The following is a 24,467-nucleotide window of genomic DNA, read 5'->3' as shown; positions in this document are numbered from 1 at the left end:
GAGGTCAGGGAGGGGTCCCGTGGGGCAGATGGCCACGCCAGGGGTACACAGGGTGCTCTGGGAAGCCGTGCTCCTGGCAGTGGTCCCACGTGGGCCACAGAACCAGAGGGATGCGTGGTCTGATCCTGCCTGGCAGTTTCTGTGCAAAATGGGGCCAATTTGCTGGGAAGCTTCCTACTCCCAAGGAGGGAAGAGGTGGGCTGCGAGTTTAACAAACATTTTGGTATTTGGAAGTCATTCCCAGCTCTCGTTTAACACACAGACTGCATTTCCCGTTGCTAACTGGCAGCAAAGAGCTCATCAACATTTAAATAAGAGGCTTGTTAATGCCAGCGTGAGGCAGGTTTGCATGCCAAGGCTGGCTAAGGTTTTGTGCCAAGGATTTTCTAAGAGAGAATTTCTCTAGGAAACTCCTTTAAAAGGAAGAATTCACTACTGGTTAAAGAGAGCAAGGGCTTAATTTGAAGAGGTGCTGAGCTGGTTAAGTCAAATGGATGGTGCAAGAGCTGAAAGCCTGTGAAAATCAGACTCCAGCTTTTAAATCAATTAACTGAAGAATGGCATGGGGTGTTTCGCAACTGATTGTGCTTTCTGCAATGCAATAACTGAAGGAAGAAAAGGCTACACATAACCTCTTCCTTCAGTGCCACTGACTTGCCCATCGATGGTAAATATGCTCAGGTGAGGCTTTAAATGCACCTGTTACCTGAGTGTGGGAATATTATGTTCTACAAATGGTCAAATGTGCCTTAGTGCAGGGAGGATGTGCAATATTTGGCTCTGTTTCTAGATCTCAAATGAGTCCTGTAAATTACAAAGCATTTTTTCTCTAGGACTTCGTTTTGAGCCTTCCATACAGAGAAGGAGCCGTCATCTCAGAGCCACTGGAGAGGACGGGTGGCAGTTTTGGCAAAGCTAGAGGCTCCCGTGCTATATGTCTCTATAGCATGGTTTATTGCCTTTCCGTGTTCCATCACAGAACAGGAGTAATGTCCGTGGTGTCAGAATATGCACATGGTAATTGGCTTTTGCTGTAATTAAATGCCTCAGTGCCAGCGTTTAATCAGCCACCAAAGCCATTTATTGCCTCATATACGGCTGCACGGCAAGCATTACCCCTTAATTAGTTGCTGAAATAGTGATGATTTAGCAGCGTCTTTATATTTATACTTTAAGACAGTAGATTCAGTCCAACACCAACAATATGGCAAGATAAAAAAGCAGACCATTCTGCTATGCAATGATTTGGGCTTATTTATTTTTCCTTACCTTGTGGGAAACACTGTCATGTATAACTCCTGGTGACACTGCACTGGAGGTGATTAAAACTTGGAAAGCAGTTGCTACATCTCTGTTCTGCTCCAGGGCTGACCTTGTGTATTTTAAGTGGATTCAGTATCAATAAAACATTGTCCCCAAAAACTCTCAGCAGCAAAGAAGTGTAGGCTTCACCCCCTTTGACTCACTATTACCAGGACTGCCTGGTCAGGCAGAGCAGAGGCGGAGAGCTCCCAGTCTTCCTCACAGGAGTTCCCTGGGGAAAAGAACTCCTTTGTGTCACCGGAGTAGTGGCACTTTGTTTGGCACGACCCTGGCAGGTTGTGACAGGTGATGCTGACAGCAGCAGCAATTCTCCTGACAGCCCCACCCAAACTCCTCTTTCCCCTTTTCGCTGCTTGTTTTTGCAGCCATGGTGGTGCTTTGTGATGCAGCCACCTGCCATTTTGGGGGGAATGGAGCACGGAAAGGGCCCACTCACTGTGTCCATTCATCTTCTCCAGTTTCAGTTGTCTGAAAGGTCTGGTCTAATCTTTCAGAGTCCCTTGACAGTTAATGGCATGAGAAGAGACCTCTCCAGAAAGCAGTTCACCCTGCCATGAAGAAGCTGCCAGAGGTATGTTGGAGGAATGGCTCTTTGGAAGTTTCCATCTCTCACAGAGGAAGCCCTGCTGCTCTCTTGCATTGGTCTCTTCCCTTCCAAACTATTATTCCAAACCCTTCCCAGAACACCAATACTGCCTGCTAAGACCAGCACTGGGGACAGATTTGACAGCCTTCCAGATTTCTTTCCAGCTTTGAAAACCCCTGAGGAAACTCACGAAGCCCCTGAAATCTTCTCAAAATCGACTAGAAAGGAAAATAAAACTCCTTTTTTGAAAGAGAAGTCATACAGGAGGTTAGCCCAGATAAACATCAAATAAACATCTCAGACTCACCTTTGTTCAAAGCCAGGTGGTGAAATCTCCAGTAGCCACAGCTGGGGATGACCATTGCACCACGAGAACACAGGGGTACCACTGCTTCTTCATTTGACCAGGGACATCACCAACAGAGCCAAATTGTCAATTCTGCCTCCATCCCTCCCTCAGGCTTCGACAGCCCCCACTGGCACCTGGATTTACATACACTTCACTCCCAATGCTTTCATTGTCTTCAAAGGATTCTGGTAGCCTTTGATTGCAAGAAAAGCCGTGCCAAACGATGGAATTAACAGCTCCCCCACCCTTGGCCCTCGCCTCTGGCCCCTGGCCTGCTAATGCATTTTGATTTGCGTGTGGACAATGTATCCCTGGAACTTTTCCACCGTAACAAGTTTAGGAAAAAGTACCTTGTGCTACAAAGGAAGTAATAATATCGAGTTTGGAAAACTAGACAGCAGTTTGAATAGACTTGAAAGCCCACACCATCACACTCCCTTTACTGCCAAGAGAAAGCCTGTCAGACTCTCGTGTCCTGTAGGAACAAGCTGCAGTTTGTCCTTTCCTGAGGGAGAACACAGGCCCTTCCTAAAGTCCCCTGGGGAAGGGGAGGAGGAGCTGGAGTGAGGCTGCTGCCTGTGCCTCCTTCCACGGCTAACAAAAGTCCCCTGACAATACATAACCTACTAAAGAAGTCCTTCATTTTCCTTGGTGGTGGGAAAGTAAGGATGGGATTTAATTTACAGCCAAGAATATTTAGTCTGAACAGTAGGAAAGACTATCCGAGGGTGAAGAGAACACTGCTATAGAGAGGACTGCCAGGAGAGGTTGTGGGACCTCCATCTGCAGATGTCTTCAAGGTCACACTACATAAAATTTTCTTGGGAGTGACACGGAGGGAGTGGATTTAGCTGTATTGTGTGCCTTGGGATCTTTCTACAGCTCTCAAAAACTGTTTTAAGATAACCACTTCTGCTGATAGGGAGGACAGTATTCACCTCATTTAACCCTTAAAGGCACAGAACAAAGCTGTCTCAGATGCTTACCTAAAGAAAAGATGACATAACTTCTCCACTGACTGGAGGGCCACCTTAGACAACAAAGCTGTCTTCCAGGCTGCTAAAGTTCATGGAAATTAATCCCACCTTGAAGATGGTCTGTGCAGCTCTGCGCAGGAGATTTCTGAGAGAAAAAGGCTTTTATAAAAAGGTCTAAGGATAGAAAGGGTAGAAAAACAGAGGCTATAAGGAGGGTGCAGATATTAACATGTATTTTTGGAAAAGCTTACCGGGATGCACTGGATTGCCCACCACATGAAGCATCTCTATCAGGGAGAGCGTTCAGTGCTTCACCAGCTGCTCTGGCTGAAGAGGTGGAGGTCAGGCTGTGTGGTGATCAGTGACATTTTTTAAGCAGATGGGGACAATCCTGATTATTTACCGCAATGATAGCCTAGAAACAAGTTTCTAGGAGAGACAGGCTTTGCTAACCACACTTCTTTCTACTCTTCCCGTAACAGTTTGAATAATGTTCCTCCATTCAGCTGCAGAGCAAGGTGCGTGGCTCTGCTGTCACCCCATCACAACCCAAATTTGAGAACATTTGTGGACCCCTCTGCAGATTACTGCATGGTTTAGGAATTGATTGCTCTCCACAGCCCAGGCACACATTTTTAGGAACAGTGCAAAATTCATCAAGAGATGGCCAGTACAACAGGGGAAAGCCTCTCTTGGGACACATTTCTGGCATCTTTTCCCAACAGTGAAACAGGCTCTTGAATTAGGTATGCTGAGGAGCCACATAGTGAAATTTTGAACCTAAAAGAGAAAAAGGTGGAGGATAGGAAGCATAATTGCAGATGGAGGTTGGGAAACAGTAAATACCATTTGACTTGAAAAAATAATTTCACACGCTAGCAAACAAAAATGAAGTTTGTAAGAAGTTTATTGGATTGGTAAAATGTAATAAAAAAGCATTTGTGATACTTCTTCTGCAAAGAAAAAAGGCATCTGGCGATTTTGCATATTTATTTTCCCTTACAAAACATTTGAAAAGCATAACTGATAAAAAGGATAACAACTGAAAGAGCAGAGCAAAGAGGAAAATACATCTCAATATAATTGGATAATGCATAATAAAAATACAGAAAACACATGCTTAAAACAGCTTTCATTCTCTTACTGTAAAAAGTCGTTTTACGTGTTGAATAAAAAATATATGCCGGTTGCTCTGAAAATTGCAGTTTAGAAGAGGTAACTAGCTGAGAACAAAATATATATATCTATATATATTTATAAATATAGAAAATGTGTATATGCTGCATCTGTCCTCAGAACAAATTGGAATAAATGATTTTCAATTCATGCACACAAGTTACCAGAGAAAAAACTTCATTTATCGCCTAGCAGATCGATCCTGTAAGGTGCTGATTGCATTTCCTGAGTGTCCTCAAAGCCCTATGGAAGAAGTCAGTGAGGGAGACAAGTGGCCTGATGGGTTCAGTGACAAGGGAGGCTACTCAGCAGCTCACAGGAGGTGCACTCAGCAATTCACAGGAATCAGGAAAATTCCAATGGCAGCAGGATTAGGCTCCTCACAGACTTGGGTAGTGCTTTTGCTCAGCAAGGAGTAAAACCCTGGTACCCCGAAGCTCTGACAGATAGGAGACCAGTCCTAAAAGCTCAAGTAATGTTACTTCATTAGGATCCAAGGGCACAGAGTGTGCAGCAGAAGCACTCCTCATACAGGGAATGCTTCCTTGTGCCCCCCCCTTGCCCAGATCCCTAGGCTAGTGATTCACATTTAAAAGGAAGATGCTTCCCATACCACTGAGAGCCTCTGTCTGCTGACACTGGACAAGGAGGAGTGTGACCAGTCACACTCCCTCCCAGCTGCAACAAAGGCAACAACACAAAACCTTTTCCATCTCAAGGGATAAACCAACTATGATGAAGCTGAAACACCACCTCAAACCACTGTGAATTACTGCACATCCAGTACAGATCATCCTTGGTGAATCCTCAAGCAGACAGGTCTGCAGCTGGCAGGGATAGGCCAAAGCATAGCAGCTATGTAGGACAAATACATTCCTGGGGGCACTTCCTCCTTGCAGTCTGAAAGAGGTGAATCATTCTCCCAGCCTTTAGGGGGTTCTCCATGGGGGATGTAACCAAGAGGAATCCTTCTGGAATGACCTATGTGTGGTTCAGACCCTCTTGTATCAGCCCACAGGTAAAGCCAGTGTGAGAGATTGGGCTCTGAAACACAACAAACCTCTGCTGTTTGTTCTGTGCTGGAAAGTGTCTTTACTAAAACAAAGAATTCATACTCGGGGTCTCTTATTTGACTAACTAGAGGGCAGGCACTGGAGGCTGCTCTCCAGTCTCTCTGACTGTCCAAAACACAAGCTGTGGGGTGGGAAAGGATAGGACCATTAAGGAAGTTGATGTCTCACCAAGGCAGATCCTTTCTAGCAAGACTATGAAAGTCCAGACATTACTTTGCTCTGCCCCATACCTCCACCAATACTCAGTTCTCATTCTCCACAGGGACAGCAGAGGAGGTCACAATGGTGCAGTACGGAGCATAAAAACATCAAATCTTTCCCTTTACTGCATTTCCAATACACCTTGCATTTCCTGTCTGATCACAGCAGGGAAAAGTTTGCTAGAACATGACTTTGAGGATTGAAAATGAGAGCTTATCAGCCTTTTTAATACAATAGCACAAATCAAACTTTGGTTCACCTTCAGATTTTCTCTTCTAGGATTAGATAAAAAATGAGTGATGGAGATTTTATAAGAGACAATATTAAGGGACTAAATTCTTCACATATGAATGACTCTGGAGCTCTGATCAGGAAGAGATTTTTGAGGATATATACCCAAGTACCTCTGCTACAGAACAGTTGCCCACCAGACAACAGGGTGTGTAAAGCAAGACAAGCTGTACTGATGGGATAAGCCATTGCTTGGCTTATCCCCATGGAGAACAGAGGCTCAACATTAGCCTCTTGCTTCTTTTCTCCATCACCCTCCTAGTTCCCATCCCTGCTCAGCACTAGGACTGTTTCTGTGCTGCCCATAAAGGAGCACAGCAGGTCTCTGAAAAGGCACGGAGTGAAGAAAGTGGAATACACTTTTTGTGAAGGCAGCTCTGTCAATAGCCTACCTGTCACCCTGCTGGTTGTTCTGCTGAGATGCTTGTCAGGGGCTTAGCTACTTAGGCACATTAGAAATGCTACTTTTTAGGTGAATAAAACAGAGAACTAGATCAGACTTGGGGGACAAGGCACAAAATGTCCATTTGCCAAACCGAAATAGGTTTCCAGCCCACACAGAGCTGTCAGTAAAGCACTGGCAGATGCAAAAAAGCGCCCCAGTTCCGTATTTTCAATGGGTACCATCTCAACACAGTTGAAACGCAAACTACAACCTCCGGCTGTGCATTTCAGTGCAAACTGCTCTTATCTCATGCAGTCCTGAATGAAACATGAGCACAAAGGCAGCCTAATTGGAACAGGATCTTCTCCTCCCTCCCTGCAAATCCTCATCATTGCACACAATCCCATAGCTAATGGCAGAGGGAAAACAGCTGATTCTGGCAAAATACTCGAAACTAGGAAGGCAGGATCGAGCCCCAGGCTGGACACAGACTCACCATGGGGAGCGGCGCTGGCTGTGGAGAGGATGAGGTTGACCTTGCTCCCTTAGCAGGCCTTCCTCACTCCCATGCTACAGCAGTGTGGAAAGCTGGAACTGGAGGAAATGTTTGCAGAGGAGATGCTGGGCTCTGGCTTAGTTTAGGGAACAGAGGGTGTCATTTTTCTCCTTCGCCACCACCAAGGAAGATTGTAAGAGCAACAAGAAACTACACTGAATGGCCATCTCCCTTTCATTTTGAAATCTAAGCATTTCCCCCAGTGAAGGTATTCCTCCCATGTTCCAATTTTGAAAACCTCTCTATATCAGAACTGGAAACTATGCTGATTGCATTTTCTGGTTCCAAATTCTAGGTAAGCTCTCCTAGAGAGAGCTTCTAACTGTCTTCATTCAGTGCCCAGACCAAAGTGGCTCCATACCCTATGGGGACCAGGGCAAGACTATGACTCAACAAATGAAAAATAATGATACCATGAAAAAGCACATGGTCCTGATTACCAAAAATGCTGAATAAGCAAAGCTACTATGGAACAAAATCAGCGGGAGACATAGGAACAGCCATTAAAATAAAAAATCAGAGCAATTCTGCCCTTTATTTTCTTGCCACGTTTATTATTTTCACCTCTCTCTTCTCACAGATGAAATGGGGCAGGCCAGTTCTTTTTCCTATTCAAGCTGGCTTTTCTCTCTGGGCTGTCACGCTGCTGGCACAGCCCTGCAGAGACAGGACTTCCCGCACTTCAGGGGAATGCTGAACTGGGGCTATTTTTTAAACATCAAACTATTCCTGTTCACTGTACACTCTGCTTCCAAAAATAAAACAAGCATCCGAGTCTTTAAACAAGCAGACGGACTCTTTAAAGTCTCACAACAATGTTTTAAACCTGGGGTAGGAGGGATGGGAACGGGAATACATTTTCCTACTAATTGGAAATAATGAAACCGATGTTTGCGGATATGAAATGCTGGGTAATAACAAATCAGAGGTCTGTTGCTGAGCCTGTTCTGCCAGCCAGCCTTTGTGAGAAAAAGACAGCAAGAAAGGGTTTTTATTTCACACTGATGAACTTAAAATGAAAGCAGTGGGAAGGAAAAGAAAAAATGAAGCATGGGAAGGAGAAGGGCAGACAGGTACAGGGCATGGAAACAATTTGCCTGGAGCAACCACAGAAGTAGGCAGAAAAATGGCAAAAATAATGTCTCCTTATTCCCTTAGCCCTGGTTCCTAAAACTAGTTTGGGAATGAACTGGGGGAAGGGGAGGAAGGAGCAGCAATTTGAACACAGCAGATGCTCCAGTTAAACCATATCTTCTCAAAGAGGAACGGAGGGTGGGGGCAGGGGAGATGGCTATTATTAATGTCCTTCCGTATATAGCAAAGCAGACATCCTGCATAATGGCAACACAATACATCAATAATAGCCCAAGAATAGCTTCCTACCGGTTTTTTCCCCCTGACAGTTAGAAACATAAAGAGAAAAATCAAGCTGCTGAGATAAATAGCTGAGTCTCCACCCCCACCTCAAATTGCCTTGGCATATTTTAAGAGATAAATGGTTCTATGAGAAATTTAAATAGCTTTCTCTTTTCTTTTTTGGCAGCTGCAGGAACTGGGTCAGGTGTAGAAATTATTAATTTAGAAGCCTGAAAAACTCATGTTTGAAACTAAGTTTTTTGTTTTTTTTTTTTTTTTCCTTTAAAGCATCAACTTTCTTAGAAGCAGAGTTACAAAAAATTAAAAAATAATTGAGGGGTATTTTTTAAACAGAAGTCAGGTTAAAAATAATGAAATATCAGTGCAAGCTGTAGAAAAGGGACAATTTGTGTAACAGCTTAATGGACATTAAAAGTATCCGTAGTAGATTGTTAATGGGTTTTTTTGCAGAGTACAGTATTTGCCTAATGGCTTTCATTCCTCTTCATCAAACACAGCACTGGGAGTCTGCCTTGAGGAAAAAAGACCGGGGGGGCACCATTCTGTAGCTTTACCCAAAGTTTAGTGCATGCTTCCAAAGAGACAAGAGATTACTGCCAAAGTGTCCAGCACCAAACACTCCCACAAGGAGCCCATTATTTACTTGCAGGTCCCAGAACTGACACCCCAGGGAGCTCATCTGCTTGAGGCTGTGCTTGCTGGTGCTCAGAGCTGGTGAACTTGGTACTGCACCACGTGTAAATCACTGCCTTCCCCCACCCATTCAAGTTACACTTGCTGTACACATTGATAGCAGGATTTGTAACACAGTTTCTCTGCATGATGCCAAAAGCCATCTTCCTCCTCATACCATATGGAGAAGGATCTCTTTGCAGCCATAAAACCTTGAATCTTACAGAGGAAAAATCCTGTAGGAACCACTCTGAGCAAAGAAATGCTGATGAACTCTCTCACAGGAGAGTACACTAGTTAAGACCTGTAAAAGGTTCAAATTTCCAGTCCTACAAAGAACTCTGAGGTGTTGAAAGATACCCAGCTGGCAGGCAGCCCACTTCCTCTGCTGCATGGCTGGTAAAATCCTCCTGTTCCTCGTGCTCTGTTCTGTGTCCCAAATGAGGCAGATACCTGAGAGGAAGGAGGACTCCCTCGTTTATACTCACTGCACCTCGCAGGGCTCGCGGCTCGTGCCCTCCTTCCCTTAGTGACCAATCAAAAATTTAAAAAGGTGACAAACAACCAGATGTAAATAGAAGTGTAGTGCCTAGAAAGTCAGAGCACAGATAGGATCAGAAGACAGACTGTAATTACAGGCCCTGCTACTTATTACATAGGCCAGTTGGGCTACATGAGCCCTTGGTGGAAACTTCCTGTGCAATTAATAAAGGAGAAACAAAATACTTTTGCAATCACTTTTCTAGCTTTCACTGTGGGGGTCCAATCCTGCCATCCTGGATTAGCTCTAATCATAGACAATCTTTCTCTGCATAAAATGAAGGCATCTGTTCTGTAAGAAAAAAAAAAAAAAAAAAAAAAAGACAAAACCCTCATTGCAAACCTACACCATGCAATCAAGAAGGAAACTGATCCTGATCCCCCCCCAGATCGTAATCTGACAATGTTTTCAAGACATCTGGCAAAAAAGGAAGAAGAAAGAAGAATGCAATGAAATATTTAAAATCCTACTTCTGTCAAGAATACACGTGAGGAGAAAGGTGAGTTTGAAAGGGCTGCATTATTTGTAAGGTAAAACCTGAAAGCACCACCTTTTGCATAGAGGCATGAGGTGCCCTTGGCCCGAGCCAGAGCAGTCCTGAGAACAAATACCAGGCACTGATTCAACAGGGACTGGTGTGACAAAGTCAAGGTTGGGTGTGAGCGGGACCAAAGCACTGCCCTGCAACACCCTGGGATGTACCTTGGGACGTGCAGGGTAAGGCAGTGTGTTGATAATACAGCAAAATAGCTGCATCTTTGCAGCCCACAACTGATCCTCCTCATCTAAAGCTTGAATCAGATTTTCAAGAGCATGAGAAATGGAGCATCCCCAAGGGAGGATTTCTCCTAAAGGCACTTCTTTTACTGCTGAGATTTTCACCAAACAGACTTCCAAAGAAGGGGAGACTGTCCTGTGAGATCTGAGATGCACTGAATGACACTGCTTTGCTCCTGCACCCAGGATATTGCCCTTTCCAATCTCAAAATCTCAGTGGTGTCCAGCACCTTTGCAGAAAGATCTCATCTGGGCCTGACCACTGGACTGATCCCAACCTCATCATGAGAAGCAGGCGCAGAAAAGGGGTGGATGTCCCCAGATGTCATAAGGAGGGAGCCCCCAAGAAGATATTCAGGAGTTCCAATGTTCAGCTGAGCCTTTTTCTTGGTCACATCCACCTGCCTGCTGTACAGTCCCAGCAGAAATCATAACAGACTTCAGGCTGGTACTGGGCATACAAACAGGACTGAGATGGTCCTGAAAACGCTGAAACGAAAGACACTTCGGAACAAAACTGGCACAGCCACAATCCCCACAACGCTTGTGTAAGATAGAAAGAAAGAATCCCTAGAACGTATTTATCAAAAGCCATTTTATGCAGATTTTTCCTTCTGAATATTTAAAACATGGTGAATATTAAACTTCAGAGATTCTTAATATGTTCCAAAGCCCCACGGACCTTTGAAATGCTAGCTCATCAATATGCAACATCTAATCTTGTCAGGAAAAAAAAAAAAAAAGAGGGGAAAAAGAAAAGCTATTCATCCTCTACACACAGAGGTTACAGTGAGAATCCCACGGAAAATAAAAAACCAAGCAACTTCCAGCATCTTATGCAATAGGTTAAATTTACTCTGGTTGGGAAAGTTTCACTTTCTGCAAGAGAGAAAGTGCCTGTACGTGCATAGCTACTGGAAGCTTCTTCTGAAGTGTGAGGCTGAAACTTTGTAGCTGGATTACAGTAAGTAGTTTATTAAAAAAAACAAGGCTTGTGGCTTTGCATCCTGTTCCAGTCCAGTGTAGTCTCAGGATCCCCTCTCCAAAGGCCAGCAGACAGTGCGCCACCTAAAAATCCATTCTAGTCCAAAATGCTGTGGTTGAAATGGCTTTGCTTGTTTATAAAGTTTAGTGTTTCGTATCGCTTGCATCTGACCTTCAGCAGAAAGAAAAGCTCAGTTAAATTGTGCAAATATGTACCAAATGGGAGCAAGGGAAGGCAGCCAAAAATGCTGCATGAGCTTTTGCAGGGCTGCAGCCTTTTAGGAGCACCAGTTAGATGAACTGGATGAGAGGCCAAATTGATTTAGGCTCCAGGCAGGAGCTTAAAACACCATGACATCCAAATTCACAAAGAAAATGTTCTGTTACTGCAAACCCAAATTTCCTGCACATGAAAACACTGTTTTCTTTCATCTTTAGGAGATGCTCGTTCTGTAATCCGACATTTAAAAATGAACAAACAAACAGGAGTCAGCTGACAAAGGATTCTTGCTGGTGAATGGAAGTAGGTCACTCTGAGTATTTAGCCTTTACAGTCTGGCTTAATATTAGTGTTGTACACAGAGCAGTAACAAAACTGCACTGGAGACAGGGAAAGACTCTAATTTTGTCTTTTCTGTGAAAATTAGCATTAACGTTCTGCATTAATGTGCAATGCCTCCCCAGCACCCGGTATCTGGTTAATTAAAAGAAAAACCACAACCACAAAGCAAACCACACACTAAATTAAACAACAACAAAAAACCCGTACTGGTCAGTCTGCATTTAAAGACATCTCAGTATGAGTAATTGGGGAGAGAGGAATTTTCCTGAAGGAACATAAAAGAAAATGAAAACTCTACATACAAGACCAAATAAAATCTTCTGTCTCTAACAAATGCAAATTCTGGCTGCCCTTTTACACAAACATATTAAAGGGATAAAACTGGAGGAAAAAAAAATAGAAGAGGAAAAGCTAATAAAATCATTTTTTGAGAAAAAAATATTTAAAAAACAAACTATCCTTCAAACGTATTTCTTCATGGTAAATCCCTGCAATCATGTGGTTCTAAATTACATGGTTAAATATGACTGAAAAAGTAAGGCACAATTTCATAATCATTTTAAAAGCAATAATTATAACAATTTTCTTTGATATCCATATGGCAGGCCACTGATACTAAGGATGCACAAAACTACTTGATTAAAGATCTGGACAAGTTTTTCCAACTACTAGCTAAGACTCACAATACCTCGGTGAAGTAAGTAAGAAACCATCTTCACTTCAAAGATGAGTGCACGTTGAGGACATGGAAAAAGTGGGTAAGAAAGAGGCTGTGGGCAAGGGGAGGCAGAGGCAGGAAGGCAGAGACATCCCAAGTGTGATGTTTCTGGGGAGGGACTCTAACCCCTGGAAATATAAAGGTAATGCCATCACCTGGGGCTTCTGTTTCCTTCCTCATTTTCTAAAATATTTAGGTAGGATAAGAATACTGGACGAATAGCAAAATTTAAAAAAAAGAAAAAAAAAAAGTTTTAACTGGATGCTCTTGCTACCTGTGACAAACCCTGTGCTTCCACATGTTACATGAAGCCAAAGAGACCAGGGACACGAAGTCAGGAATAAAGGTCAGTGGGGTATAAGTAGCAGTAGTCAATATTGCCTGTATTTCTACTCAGTTATAGCCCCATAAACACCTGACGTGTGCATGTGTATGCCAGACTGCTCTGCAAGGGTGGAAATTAGTTTTTTTCAGACCACAGCAGAAAATTTCCAGGTTGAAGTGAGAGCTGTTCCTCAATGACCACCAGAAAACCTACTGAGGTTATATTTTTTCTCTTAGATTTTTAGATGCTGGAAGAATGTTATAGTTTCACAGGTGTAAAGTCTGTTCTCTCTCAGGCTCCAAATTCAAAGGCTTGCAAATTCAAACTTGAAATGCTGAGGAAGACAGGCAATATTTCTAGAAACGTTTAAGGAAAAATGCCATTCCCAAGCCCTGAAAGGAGATGAAGTTCAAACAGTATCTCTGGATCTTCATGGCAGTTGCCATAATGTGCTTACATTCTTCAGTAATTTCAGGGGAAAAAAAACAAACAGAAAAAGACCCCAAGGTAAAAACAAAGAAGAAAATTGCTATTGCCACAGAAAAAGACACTGGCAGTCCCTATAGCCAGCCACTCCATGGCTTTAAGACAGATAAGAAAATGAATCCAACAGAAGTAACACTGTTATTTTAAGAGTCACGTTACTTGGATTGTTCTAACAAAGGAAACAGTGACTTCAAAATTAGCAAAACTAGTTAAAAATAGGGAATAAAACATCTTGTGAAAAGTTTCAAAGCTTTTTTTTAATTTCACCAGGTCCAATATTGAAACATTTCCCAAGAACATATGCTTGGTTTTAAGTAGAATTTTTATCCAAAGAAGTTTTCAAAATTGTCACAGAAACTTTAATCTACCAGCAGAAGAAACCCAAGAACTACAAAAAACCATGAAAGAAGACATGGGTCTTTGAGAAATAGAAATATTTGTTAACAATTCTGAAATTTATTTAGATAAAAATTCAGTACGATTTTAATCATAACAGCAAAAAAATCCTCCAAAAAATGTAGTGGGTAACATTGCAAAAAGAGAGAATTTCTCATTAAAAAAATAGCCCTTCTGATATAATGTAATTTAGTATAAAAATTGCAACTAGCTCTAACTGGAAACAGTGTTCTCACAGCTCTCTTAGTCTGTATTTTACTAACCTTTAGGTTATGGAGCAGTTCCTGCCCTCCTTCCACAACAAACCCTCAGTTACCATCACTGTGTTTTCTCATGGGAATTTCACCACAGGGGGATTGTTCAGCACCCCCTCTCCAATAGCTTGCAGTACTGAATCTGTACGAGGTGTTGTCCACCCAGGCTGCTGAACAAGCAGCAAATCAACTCTGTGACCCAACTGGAGGGACCAGACACCAACAGACACCAGTCAGCAACTCAAACCCTTTCTGAGCCACTCAGCACAAGCACCAGGTGCCTAACATTTATCCTTGACACAGGATTTCTCTCACGAACCTTCTCTTGGGTCCTGTTACTCCTTGCCTTCCAGACTTTCTCAAAACCAAAAGGAACCAGCATTTGTCGAACTTAAGCCAGGCTTGAACTAACCACAGCCAGGCAGTGGCCGTCACAGCTCCAAAGAGATCTCAGACAGACTTGTTGCATATTCTCTCTAACAACCACCACTCTTTTAAGACGTTTTCTCTCATTCTTCTCAGGCACATTTTGCTGATAGGCAGAAAGTCAACTTAAAGCTTGTGTTTTGTGAAAGCCTCACTCCTGCTATCAAGGACGGACACTATTATGCAGAGTGATACCAAACACTTTGGTACTCCCACACCTCTATGATTAAGTCATTACCCAAGTGTTTCGCAGCCATGATAAAAATCTACAAATTAAAATATTAAAAAAACCCCAAACCCAAAATTAAAGGTGCGTTATCAGGCTAAAGAATTAGTGTGGCTTTCTGTTTTTAAAAGCAATGTTCAATGAATAAAATAAGTGACAATAAAACCATCACATTCACAAAATACTAGTGTTAGCCTTGGGGATATGCTTAAGGATTGGGCTGTAACCAAGGCAACCCAATCTTCTGGATAAAGTTTAAGTAGACACTTTTAAAGCCATTGCTCAAAGAAACAGTAAATCTGGCTGTAGGGCTACTTGTGACATATGGAAGGTGCCACAGCCACCAAACACAAAGCACTCATCTTGTAACAATTCAGCCTCCTGTCATCCATTTGATCAGCCGCTGGTGTTCTCCTGCAGTTGGCAGAAGGGTGACACAGAAGCCATTTCATGTGTTCTGGGTAATTTGATAGAAATTCAGCTGTGCCCACATCCTACCCAGATCGAACCTGTATGATCAAGGGATAAAGAACCAGTCTGGTATGAATGGCTTATGTCACACCATGCAATGGCTTTAAGTCTGCGCTTAAACAAACCCCAGGGACTTAAATATTTTGTTAAATTAGAACCTGATCCTGGGCCCTGTCTGGCCACACAAATCATGGGATCAGGTCCTACTTGCCAACAAATGCTAGACAAAGACAAAGCAGCAGAAGCAGAAACTGCAGACTTGAAAAAAAATGTTTGTGCGATCTTCCAATTCTTTCTGAAAAGAACAGTTTGGACATTACCACAGCCACAGATAATGTGAATTTTTGTCATGGCTAAGAAGTCCAACTTAAGAAAAGCAACGTCTCTTTGGTAAAAAGACTCCTTCTTTGGAACAGATAAACATGATATATTATAAATATGTGATAAATATTGTGATGAAGCCATATCCCAGTGGTTCTTAATTGCAGTGCAATTGCGATAAATCCCACCAGCACTTCCTAATTAAATCCGGAAGCATCAGAGGGGAGATTTTCATATATATGTGGGTGATGAGAGCCTCTGTGACGTATATACAGTATCTTTCAAATATATTTATAGCAGTTTTGGAAAACAAAACCACACAGAATAAAGAAGAGGGTTTTGGACACTCATTCCTTCCAACAGGCAGATGGCTTTGGGGTTTAGGGGTGAAAAAAACCCCATCAAAGTACCTTTGCACAAATGTGTCAGGTCTAGAAATCAGCCACAGCACCTCAAACATCAACACTGTTCAATCTTTGTCAATCAAATTTCATCCATGAAGTATTTAATGCTTGAAAAGTTTGGCTCTCACCTCTCTGCATGCCAGCCTCACTCACCACAGTGCTCTCATAACAGAGAGGATTCAGAGCTAGATCTCCTGGCTGGCCGTATGCATTGAAATGGGCTGGAATCCCAGGCCTACATACCAGCAAATTTTTCTGGAAAGAGAAAATAGAGCTCCAGAAATCAATAGCTTGGGCTAGTCTGTGACTAGTTTAATTCCCATAATGGCTCTGGGAAACTGCAAAGAAGCTGTCTCATGCAGAGGGCAGAAGACAAGGAGCCATATGACTTGCTCCAGTCGAGCCTGTGGCAAGGCTGTAAAAGGCCCAAAGGCTCTGAACTGTGAGTCTAGGCCACATTCTGCTGGAAGGCACAGCAGCTTGTTTCCATCAATTACCCCAGTGTTATTCAAGAGAGTCTCATCAGCCACTTGATGTAACACTCACAAGAGTAAGGAAGATCAGAGCTATGCTTTCTGCCTGAAGAATGGCTCATTCTGCACCCAAATGCATCACATTATCGCTTGTGCTTGTATCCCAGCACTGACCTCCCCTGTTTTTGTAGGGCTAGTTCAAACTAGATTTGCCCAGTATTTATGAAGTTTTTTGGACTGCTGGTGGTGCAGACTGTGTGTTAAGAAGCGAGCTTAGAAGGACCTTACATGCCACGGTTCAGGGAGCGGGAGTCCAGGTGGAACCTGGTGGGAGCCAGGGTGCCAAAAAATCTGTTTACATCTAAGGCAGTAAAATTCTTGCAGGCCAGGGTAGAAATCCAGTATAAAAAGTCAAACTGCTTTACCTATGGTGGTAAAGGAAATCTTTTGCTCAATGATGCCACCCTTCTACAAAGAAGGATTCATTTCAAGCTGTGAATTTTGGGAAACTTCCCTGATACTGGTGAAGCTTGCCAACATATAAACCATGTAAGGAATGGAGGTTTCAGACTGGTATTTCTGCATTTGAATTTACCACATACAGCTGAAGCTACTGAATATCACAGTGCTCTTCCAGAAAGGTTTGTGCTAAACTGAAAGGATGCACCATTTGTAGGAGCTGCAGTATCACATCACAATTTTTCCTTTGTTTCCTATCAGTTCAGCTCATCTAACTTTTCTTTTCAGCATTAGTGAATATAATTATTCTCTATAACAGAAGCCTGATACAAAGAGGAAAGCACCACATTCTCTTTGTTTTTCAGTGGGATGCATGAAAAAATTTGTATAACTTACTCTTGAAAAGTGCCAGTTTGTCACTTACATGGTCAATCAGCCTGCAACTGTTTCAATTCTGCTTCTTAATTTAAGTGCAAAGAAAGGTATTTTCCTTGATTACATCTGCAAATAAGATATTAATGTCAATTCAGTGATATGAAAATTACTCCCTCACTATGTAATTTGCACCTTAGTTATTATGGGTTTCATGAACAAGACTATTATAGCTGCTCAGAATGCCATGGATTTCTAATTTTTTGATTTGTTTTTAATTAACCAAACTAAAAAAAAACGAAAAAAAACCCCAAACCCATGATCATGTGAAAAAAAGGATTATCTGTGCCCAGGTTTTATTTACCTTGGCATATGTATTAATTCTGGACTAAGGATGAAAATGCTGCTGCTGGCCCAGCACTCTACTACCATGAATTTCACCAGAGACAAGGTGTAAATGGCTGGGATGAAAATAGAAGAGAAAAAAATTGCCTGCTTTCTGGAATGCCATAGTGAAGGGCTTAATACCTCCTTTAGTTTTCTTAGGATAAAACTGAACATGCATTTAGGAGGATCTTTTTAGCTGTTGTTGAAACAAGATCTGATTTTTTTTATTGAAAACTACAGATCACATGTGTGAACATCAGAGAAATGTGTATCATCCCAAAGCCTGATAGAATCCCTGTTACTGTTGAAGGAAAATCCTCCCATTGCAATAACAGCAGATGGAACAAGACTTTATTGCTTGAATGTCTACCCAGAGACCAGCACTGCCAATGGTCCCACCAGAATGGGCTGTATGAGAGAGAGTGGTGTAAGATTTTTTTGAGCATCGCTTTGCACTGCAGCTCTATGTAGTCATTTTTACCTTTTTTTAACCACTGGGATTTCAGAAATGTGTTTCCAGGCCCACACCCCTTAAAGATCTTCTCAATGAACGTGACTGGCTTATGCCTCTAGTAAATCAAAAGCATGTTGTGTGTGTGTAGTGTGTGTGTAGTGTACAGTGTGTGCAAGCTCACATCTTTCTGTGATTGCTCATACATTGTGAATTGGAAGCATCACTACTGAATAAATTTATGCAATAGCTAAGTAGACTTTCATGAGTAAAAGAAAAAGCCCTATTGAACTGGAAGGGAATGGAGACAAGAAAGGGCCTAAGAAATAACCAATCTGTGTCCCAAGGATACAAGGTCACACCTACACTCAGGTGCAGTACAGTTGCAGTTCCACTGTTTGTGTTAATGCTGGGTCTGCTCTCACACCTTCTAGGGCAGTGGAGCTACTTCTGCTGCTGACACAGATCCTATTAAAGGGAAGCTTCCCATTATTTCAATGAGAGCTGGTCAGGTTCTCAAAATAACAGGAGAAATAACTAGCTCAGCCATCTTTCACTCTCTACCTTCATGTACTTCTTAAGAAACAGGAATCAAACATAGATGCATAGTTAGGACCATGTTCAGACCTCCTACAGGCAGATAACTTAGGTGCTGTGACCCTTAACTCCATCAGCTGCAGATACAGCAACTGCTCTAACTCACTCACTGCCCTCTTGAACAGCTGTGTCTAAATTAGGTGCCTGTCATGGGCAGTCTGAACATGGCCTCTCAAACTGCCCTCTTGTTCCAAAGCCTTCCAGTTTTACTTTTTTTTTTTCTTCTTTTTTTTTCTTTTTTTCAATAACAGAGATTCAGACCCTAGGCTGGAAAGAAATCATGCAAAGCTTGTGCAATGTCCCCCAGTGGGCATCCTGGGGAGGGTCACAGTTGATACTCAGAGATCAGTGCTGGCCTTGGCAGTCAGAGCCTGGATCCGAGCAGAGTTGCAGGTCTTGCAAAGGATGTGCCCGTCCAGAGGGTAACAGCCCTGATTGTCCCCTTCAGACAGGAGGCCACCACAGTCCTAGGAAATAAGTGAACAGGAAGAGCAAAGTAAATAAGAAAGAGCAAGATTAAGCAAAGAATCTATTAGTCAAAGAAACTCTCTCCTCACTCTCCACCTTGTAACAAGATCCAGCCTGAGTCAGCGCAAAACATGAAGCAGAGGTACGTGATGTCTTTTACGATTAAGCCATTTTCTGATAAGAGACAATGCTGCAGAGAGGATGGGTTCCCAAGGTCTCTGCTGAATTTAATCCAATTGAAAATAAAAGGAGATTATTCCCTTCACATTTCTGAGGAAGCAAAGGTCTTTAGCACTGGAGAAACATCAAATTGAAGCACATATTTATTAATTCAAAAAAGGATAAAAAAGAAGCATCATTGGGAAAAAGTTTAGTACCAATATATGACTATAGGTAATCTCCTTTGGGAGAGTTAATGCCACAAAATTACAGCCTCCATTCCAGGGGTGGCAGCTAAGCAAAGTCCCTGCCTGTCTCCCCTCACCAGAACTGTCACCTGTGTTTGTACTACAATTGGCCAAAAAGGTTGTGGCTAAAAGGAGGATGTCAGACAGGCACATGGAAACCCCACTCTACAAGGCCCCCAAAACTGCTCCAGAGATCTCAGCCCCTAAACTTACACTTGGCCAAGTATAGCTGCTAGGAAACTTGGGAATCATCCCACACTGTGTGATCAAGCAATCGCTTGGCCCAGGACTGCTGATGGACCCATGTGTGTGAAAGCTGGGTATCTCAGCAGCCAGCATGGGGACATGCTGTATGATGAATTAGGGTCTACAAAATTTCATGTAGGAATGCCCCAGCATCTTAAAAAATAATGGTCATAAGTAATGGGCTGATATGTACCCTGAAAGCCAAGGTCAGATTGAGAATTGAACCAGATGCCTCAAGTTTCAGCCTAGACCTTTAAACCTCAGTCCATCCTTCTTCCAATTAAGGTTATTAAAACCTGCAACTGCAATAAGAAATATATTTGGTCTCATTTTCTTACCCTGCCATCTGGCTGATGTATTATCCAACAGTAGCAATGAAGAATTCTTGAAGGTTCCCTAACACAGCTGCTCCCACATGCTAATTGCTTTAAGGTGATTTTTATTCTCTGTCTTCAGATTCTTTCCATCAAAATTACATGAAGTGTGTAATGAAACTGAACAGGAAAAGTAGCACAAAAAGCATTGCACAAAGCAAGAATGATCATGTTTATATGTCTATTAAAATTCGTCAACCCAGAGCCATATGCTGAGTTTCCTGTACAATCATGCTCAAATCCTAACATGCATTAGCTTTCATTTTAAGAACATAAAGATGAGCTACGTTTGTGTCCAGGCTATAATTTATGAAGTTCTCAAGTATTAAGCCCTAATTGCCTGAGTCACATTCTTTTGCTCTCCTAATGAACCTTTTATAAACAAGGGACCTGATTTTCCTCTCATTTGCACTGATATAAACAAGGAAAAATTCCTTGCTTGCTGAAGTCAGTGAAGTAATTTGATTGTAGAGCCAGTGTTACAATAGTGTATTCCTGTCATGTGAGCAACATGAGGTGGTGATGAAGTTAAGCCAACCTTTGCTTTCTGTCCCTGCCGTGAGTGGAATACCAACCTCGCACCGGTAGCACTGGACATGGAAGTCACGATCCAGGGCAACAATGCGTACGGTCTCCTCTTGTCCTGGGGCCGGCATGATGGGCTCCTTACACACAGAACACCTCGGGGCAAATTTCCTGAGGAAGGAAGAGACAGTCCCAGTCATCCTCAAACCTGGAGCAAAAGGTTTTGTTAACTGGACCAGCCAGCCAGAAATGTGTACATTTGTACCAACACACACACCTATGTGCACACACAACACAGGCTGGAGTTCTGCACAGCTCCCTCCTTGGAAAAAAAACAGGCAGGAGCACTTTAGTCTTACAAGGCAATTTCAGGCTTGTAGGATATTAAAGAGCATTTATTAGGAGAGGACTTAAAGAATTTCTGACAGGCAGCAAAACTACTAAAGCGCCTGTTGAATGACCATCAATTGTGGCACCTACACACTGCCACAACCCTCAGCCTCTAAGAAAATCCATGCAAGTCCCAAGGTTAGAAAGATGACCAGGATCTGCTTCAAGAGCATCGCTTGAAAACAAAAATCAAACTATTAAAATCTGGAGGCTGGAACAAATACTTTAAAAGTCTGAAAAGAAATGGTAAAAAGAATTGCCTTGCACTAACACTAATTTGTTGAGGTTTATGCCATCCACTTTAAGCTTCCAAGCCATCTTACCCACATATGCACACAGAAGCACATTTCTGGCTATGCTCACTCTCAGACAAGAAGCATCAGGGCAATTCTGACTTGCTGCATTTTCTAGCTACAACCAACTCAGTTATCCACCAACAGGGTGTTGTCCAGGCTTAAAAGGGAACAGGTCTGGGTGCAGAGACCCCAGTGCTCTCTCTTCCAGTCAGCCTGAGTTCCAAATGTATAGTGACAATAACTCACTGCATGAAATGACTGACTTGAATCAGGGTCAGCTCAGGGATCAAGCGAAGCACAGGCTTCTTTCTTCCCCCTTCTATTGCCCACCATATGCTGTTCTGGATAATTCACCCATGTTCTGTATTACCTCTGGTTTTGCTCCCCCCAGGTCCCATGAGAAGTGGCCATCTCTGCTACTAGGTTTGGGAACACTTAGCCTGTGGTGAATCATTATTTGCTGTTTTGGTTCAAAACCTGGTACCAGTTTCCTGGCTGCAAATTCTGCCAGCAGAAAAGGAAACTTACACCCACAGAATCTGCTGCCATGTAATGAGAGCCAGGGTCAGGGGCTGTGGAGTGACAGAGAGCAAAGCTTATGGCAAACATCAGAACACAAGGAGATCAAAGGCCCTTCTCTTCTGAAATGCCTAGTAAGGATTGACTCTGCCACCCAGCCTGTCACATGAACCACCTCAGAATTAACTATCTTAGAAAAGAAAAGAAAATCTATCTGTACTAGGAATAAAGAAAAATATTAATTTCACTGGCAGTAGATGAAAGATGCCTGCAAAGCTGTGATCTAATGAAAGAATGAATTAAACAGTGGCTATAACGAGCGCTCTGAAAAATAACTTAAATGGATCATGATATGACCGGAGCTGTGATCGCAATTAATTATGTGCTGCTTCATGCAGGCCCTTCCTTGTGCCATTTAGCTCAAATGTGGTACTTAAAAAATACTTCAACATTTCTTTGTCCAGGCTACTGTGAGTAATTCATTACGAGACAAATATTATCTCCCAGGATCCTGAGATCATTCCTGCAGATTTCAGGGGATGTGGATCTGCTACTGTGGGGCCTGAGCTCAGGGGGTAGCATCAGCGACAGTTTTGTTATCAAGAGGATGTAGATGTAGAACACTCAACCTCCAGATCAGGAGGACATGTCATCCCTAATCAATTCAAATCGATTAATCGGCTGGCCAAAGTACTGCAAAATGTGTGGTTGGTCAAAGACATTTCGAGTGTCACACTGGGTCTCGTGCTATTTCCATTATCTTCCCCTCAATCCTTCACTCAACAATTTTTTTGTCCTTCCTTGGATTGACAGCCTCCCACTTCACACTCTCAGAGCCCCAAGGTCCGTTTGCAGTCACTGCCAAAAGACTTCAATGTGGGACATCAGCTCTCTTTCTCCTGAAAGCATGTAAGCCCTTGGCCTGTGGGGCTTTGAGAAGGGGCACTCGCCACATTGTTAAGGGGGTGTTGAGGGAAACCCTTCAGGTGCCTGAGTGGTGCATAAAACTCCTGTTGGGCCTGTGCTCAGGACCGCATTTTACCTTACACACAACTGGTGGCACAGAAAGGCAAGGCAATACAGCAGCTGCCAATTAACCCAGCCTAGCTGAGCTACAGGGAACATCCTCCTGCTGGATTCTCACATGCCAGTTAATTGTGGCTGCTTCCCTTTCTGTCAAGTCAGCCAGCTTCTTTGAGCTTTCAGACCCACACACTGATGTCATGAGGCTCTAATTAAGTCTACCCCCTTAGAAATTAAGAGGTAAATGGTTGAGATGTAAACTCCCATTTGTCAGTATTGATTTCATCTTTTAATTGAGGGGTGTAATGTATCTGTCTTTTCCATACAGGGCAAACATTTGTGCTCTGATTATATCTACCTGTCTTCTCCAGATTAGTTGTGATGATGGGGGTGGTAGCATGTCAGTGACAGGAATTACTTGCAACTGTACCTTTCAACTTACTTTAAATAGCAGTTTCACTATAAATTATTACCAGGCCTGTATTTTTAGCAGCTTTAAAAAGCTAATTAGCAACTAGAAACAAAAGGAGCTGTGAGCAGCCTGTGGCCACTGAGATCCCTCTAGCAGGTAAGTAAACACCTGCAGAGTGCAGGAGGACAGGACCTTTCTTAATTGCTCAGTGGAAGAAGCAGGGAGGCTATGTGAAAGTGCAGGTAGAGGCAGTGAGGAGAAACGAGCACATGCTAAGTGCAGTGAAAGGCAAGGGGAAGGCAGAGCACTTAAAACCGAGGTTATCCCTCGATTCAGCTCTAAGCAAAACAGAGATCAAGCAAAATCATCCTCTAACCAATTAACCTTGTATGCCATGGTATGCTTGCTTGGAGCAAAGCTCTCCCTACTATTTAAGAGCCTTGGGAAGAAGTGGCATAGGGTTCAGAACTTCCTGAAAGCTCAGTCGGAAAAAGGAGAATTTTTAGGGGGAAAAGACAAAGACAACAAGCAAAGCACTGACAGCAGCTTAGGCCTTACTTATGGAAATCCTCGATGCAGTGGATGTTGCCACCAGCATCCACAGTGAAGGGAATCCCATCCAGGCTGCGATGGCACATCACACAGGTGAAGCAGTGGGGATGGTAGGCCTTCCCAGTGGCTCGGAGGATCCTTTCCATGATGGGCTTTGCGCAGACACTGCATTGCTCCAGTGTATTCTGCAAAGAAAACACAACAGATGTGAGTGCCATCTCAGCAGGACAGTTACAAAGGTCAGCTGGGTTGGAGGCTGCTGCTGGTCTGCTTGGAAGCTTTAGGTTCCTTCTTTTCATTTCTTCTAGATAAAGTGCAGTACAGTCAACAGTTATCAAAGAGTATGATAACAGCACAGGGCCTGGGTCAAGCCTTTAGAACAGTGTGAGAACACAAACCAGAGCCTTGTCTCAGCAGCTCTGACAAATGATCAGAGATAGCTCATCGGGTGGGTTATCTGAAACACAGCAGCTTCTGTAGCCAGGAGCACATGAAGGAGTTGTGCAGTCAACACTCCTGGGTTTTTGCCTCTGGACTGCCCAGTCTGAGCAAGCTTTTGCAGTGCAGGTCATTAGAGACAAGTTCCACAGAGGGCAGTGCTAAACTGAAGAGCAAATTCCTGGGGCTACACAGAGACCCCCTAATTATTTTGCCAATGC

General features: G+C 43.0%; 1 protein-coding gene across 1 annotated transcript in view; it reads right to left on the bottom strand.

Annotated features, from left to right (window-relative positions):
• Positions 1-4,124: 4,124 nt before the first annotated feature.
• Positions 4,125-24,467, bottom strand: part of LPP (LIM domain containing preferred translocation partner in lipoma) — a 313,431-nt gene continuing 293,088 nt past the window's right edge. Inside the window, exons 11-13 of the mRNA XM_017726845.1 lie at positions 23,815-23,993; positions 20,667-20,787; positions 4,125-19,063 (exon numbers count right to left, since the gene is read on the bottom strand). Coding sequence (XP_017582334.1) covers positions 18,935-19,063; positions 20,667-20,787; positions 23,815-23,993 — 429 coding nt within the window. The 3' untranslated portion in view covers positions 4,125-18,934. The remainder of the gene's footprint in view (positions 19,064-20,666; positions 20,788-23,814; positions 23,994-24,467) is intronic.

The sequence above is a fragment of the Corvus brachyrhynchos genome, unplaced genomic scaffold (assembly GCF_000691975.1).
Source record: "Corvus brachyrhynchos isolate BGI_N302 unplaced genomic scaffold, ASM69197v1 scaffold162, whole genome shotgun sequence".
Lineage (NCBI taxonomy): Eukaryota > Metazoa > Chordata > Aves > Passeriformes > Corvidae > Corvus > Corvus brachyrhynchos.
Note: the sequence above shows the minus strand (reverse complement) of the source record. Positions and strands in the feature narration are given on the sequence as shown.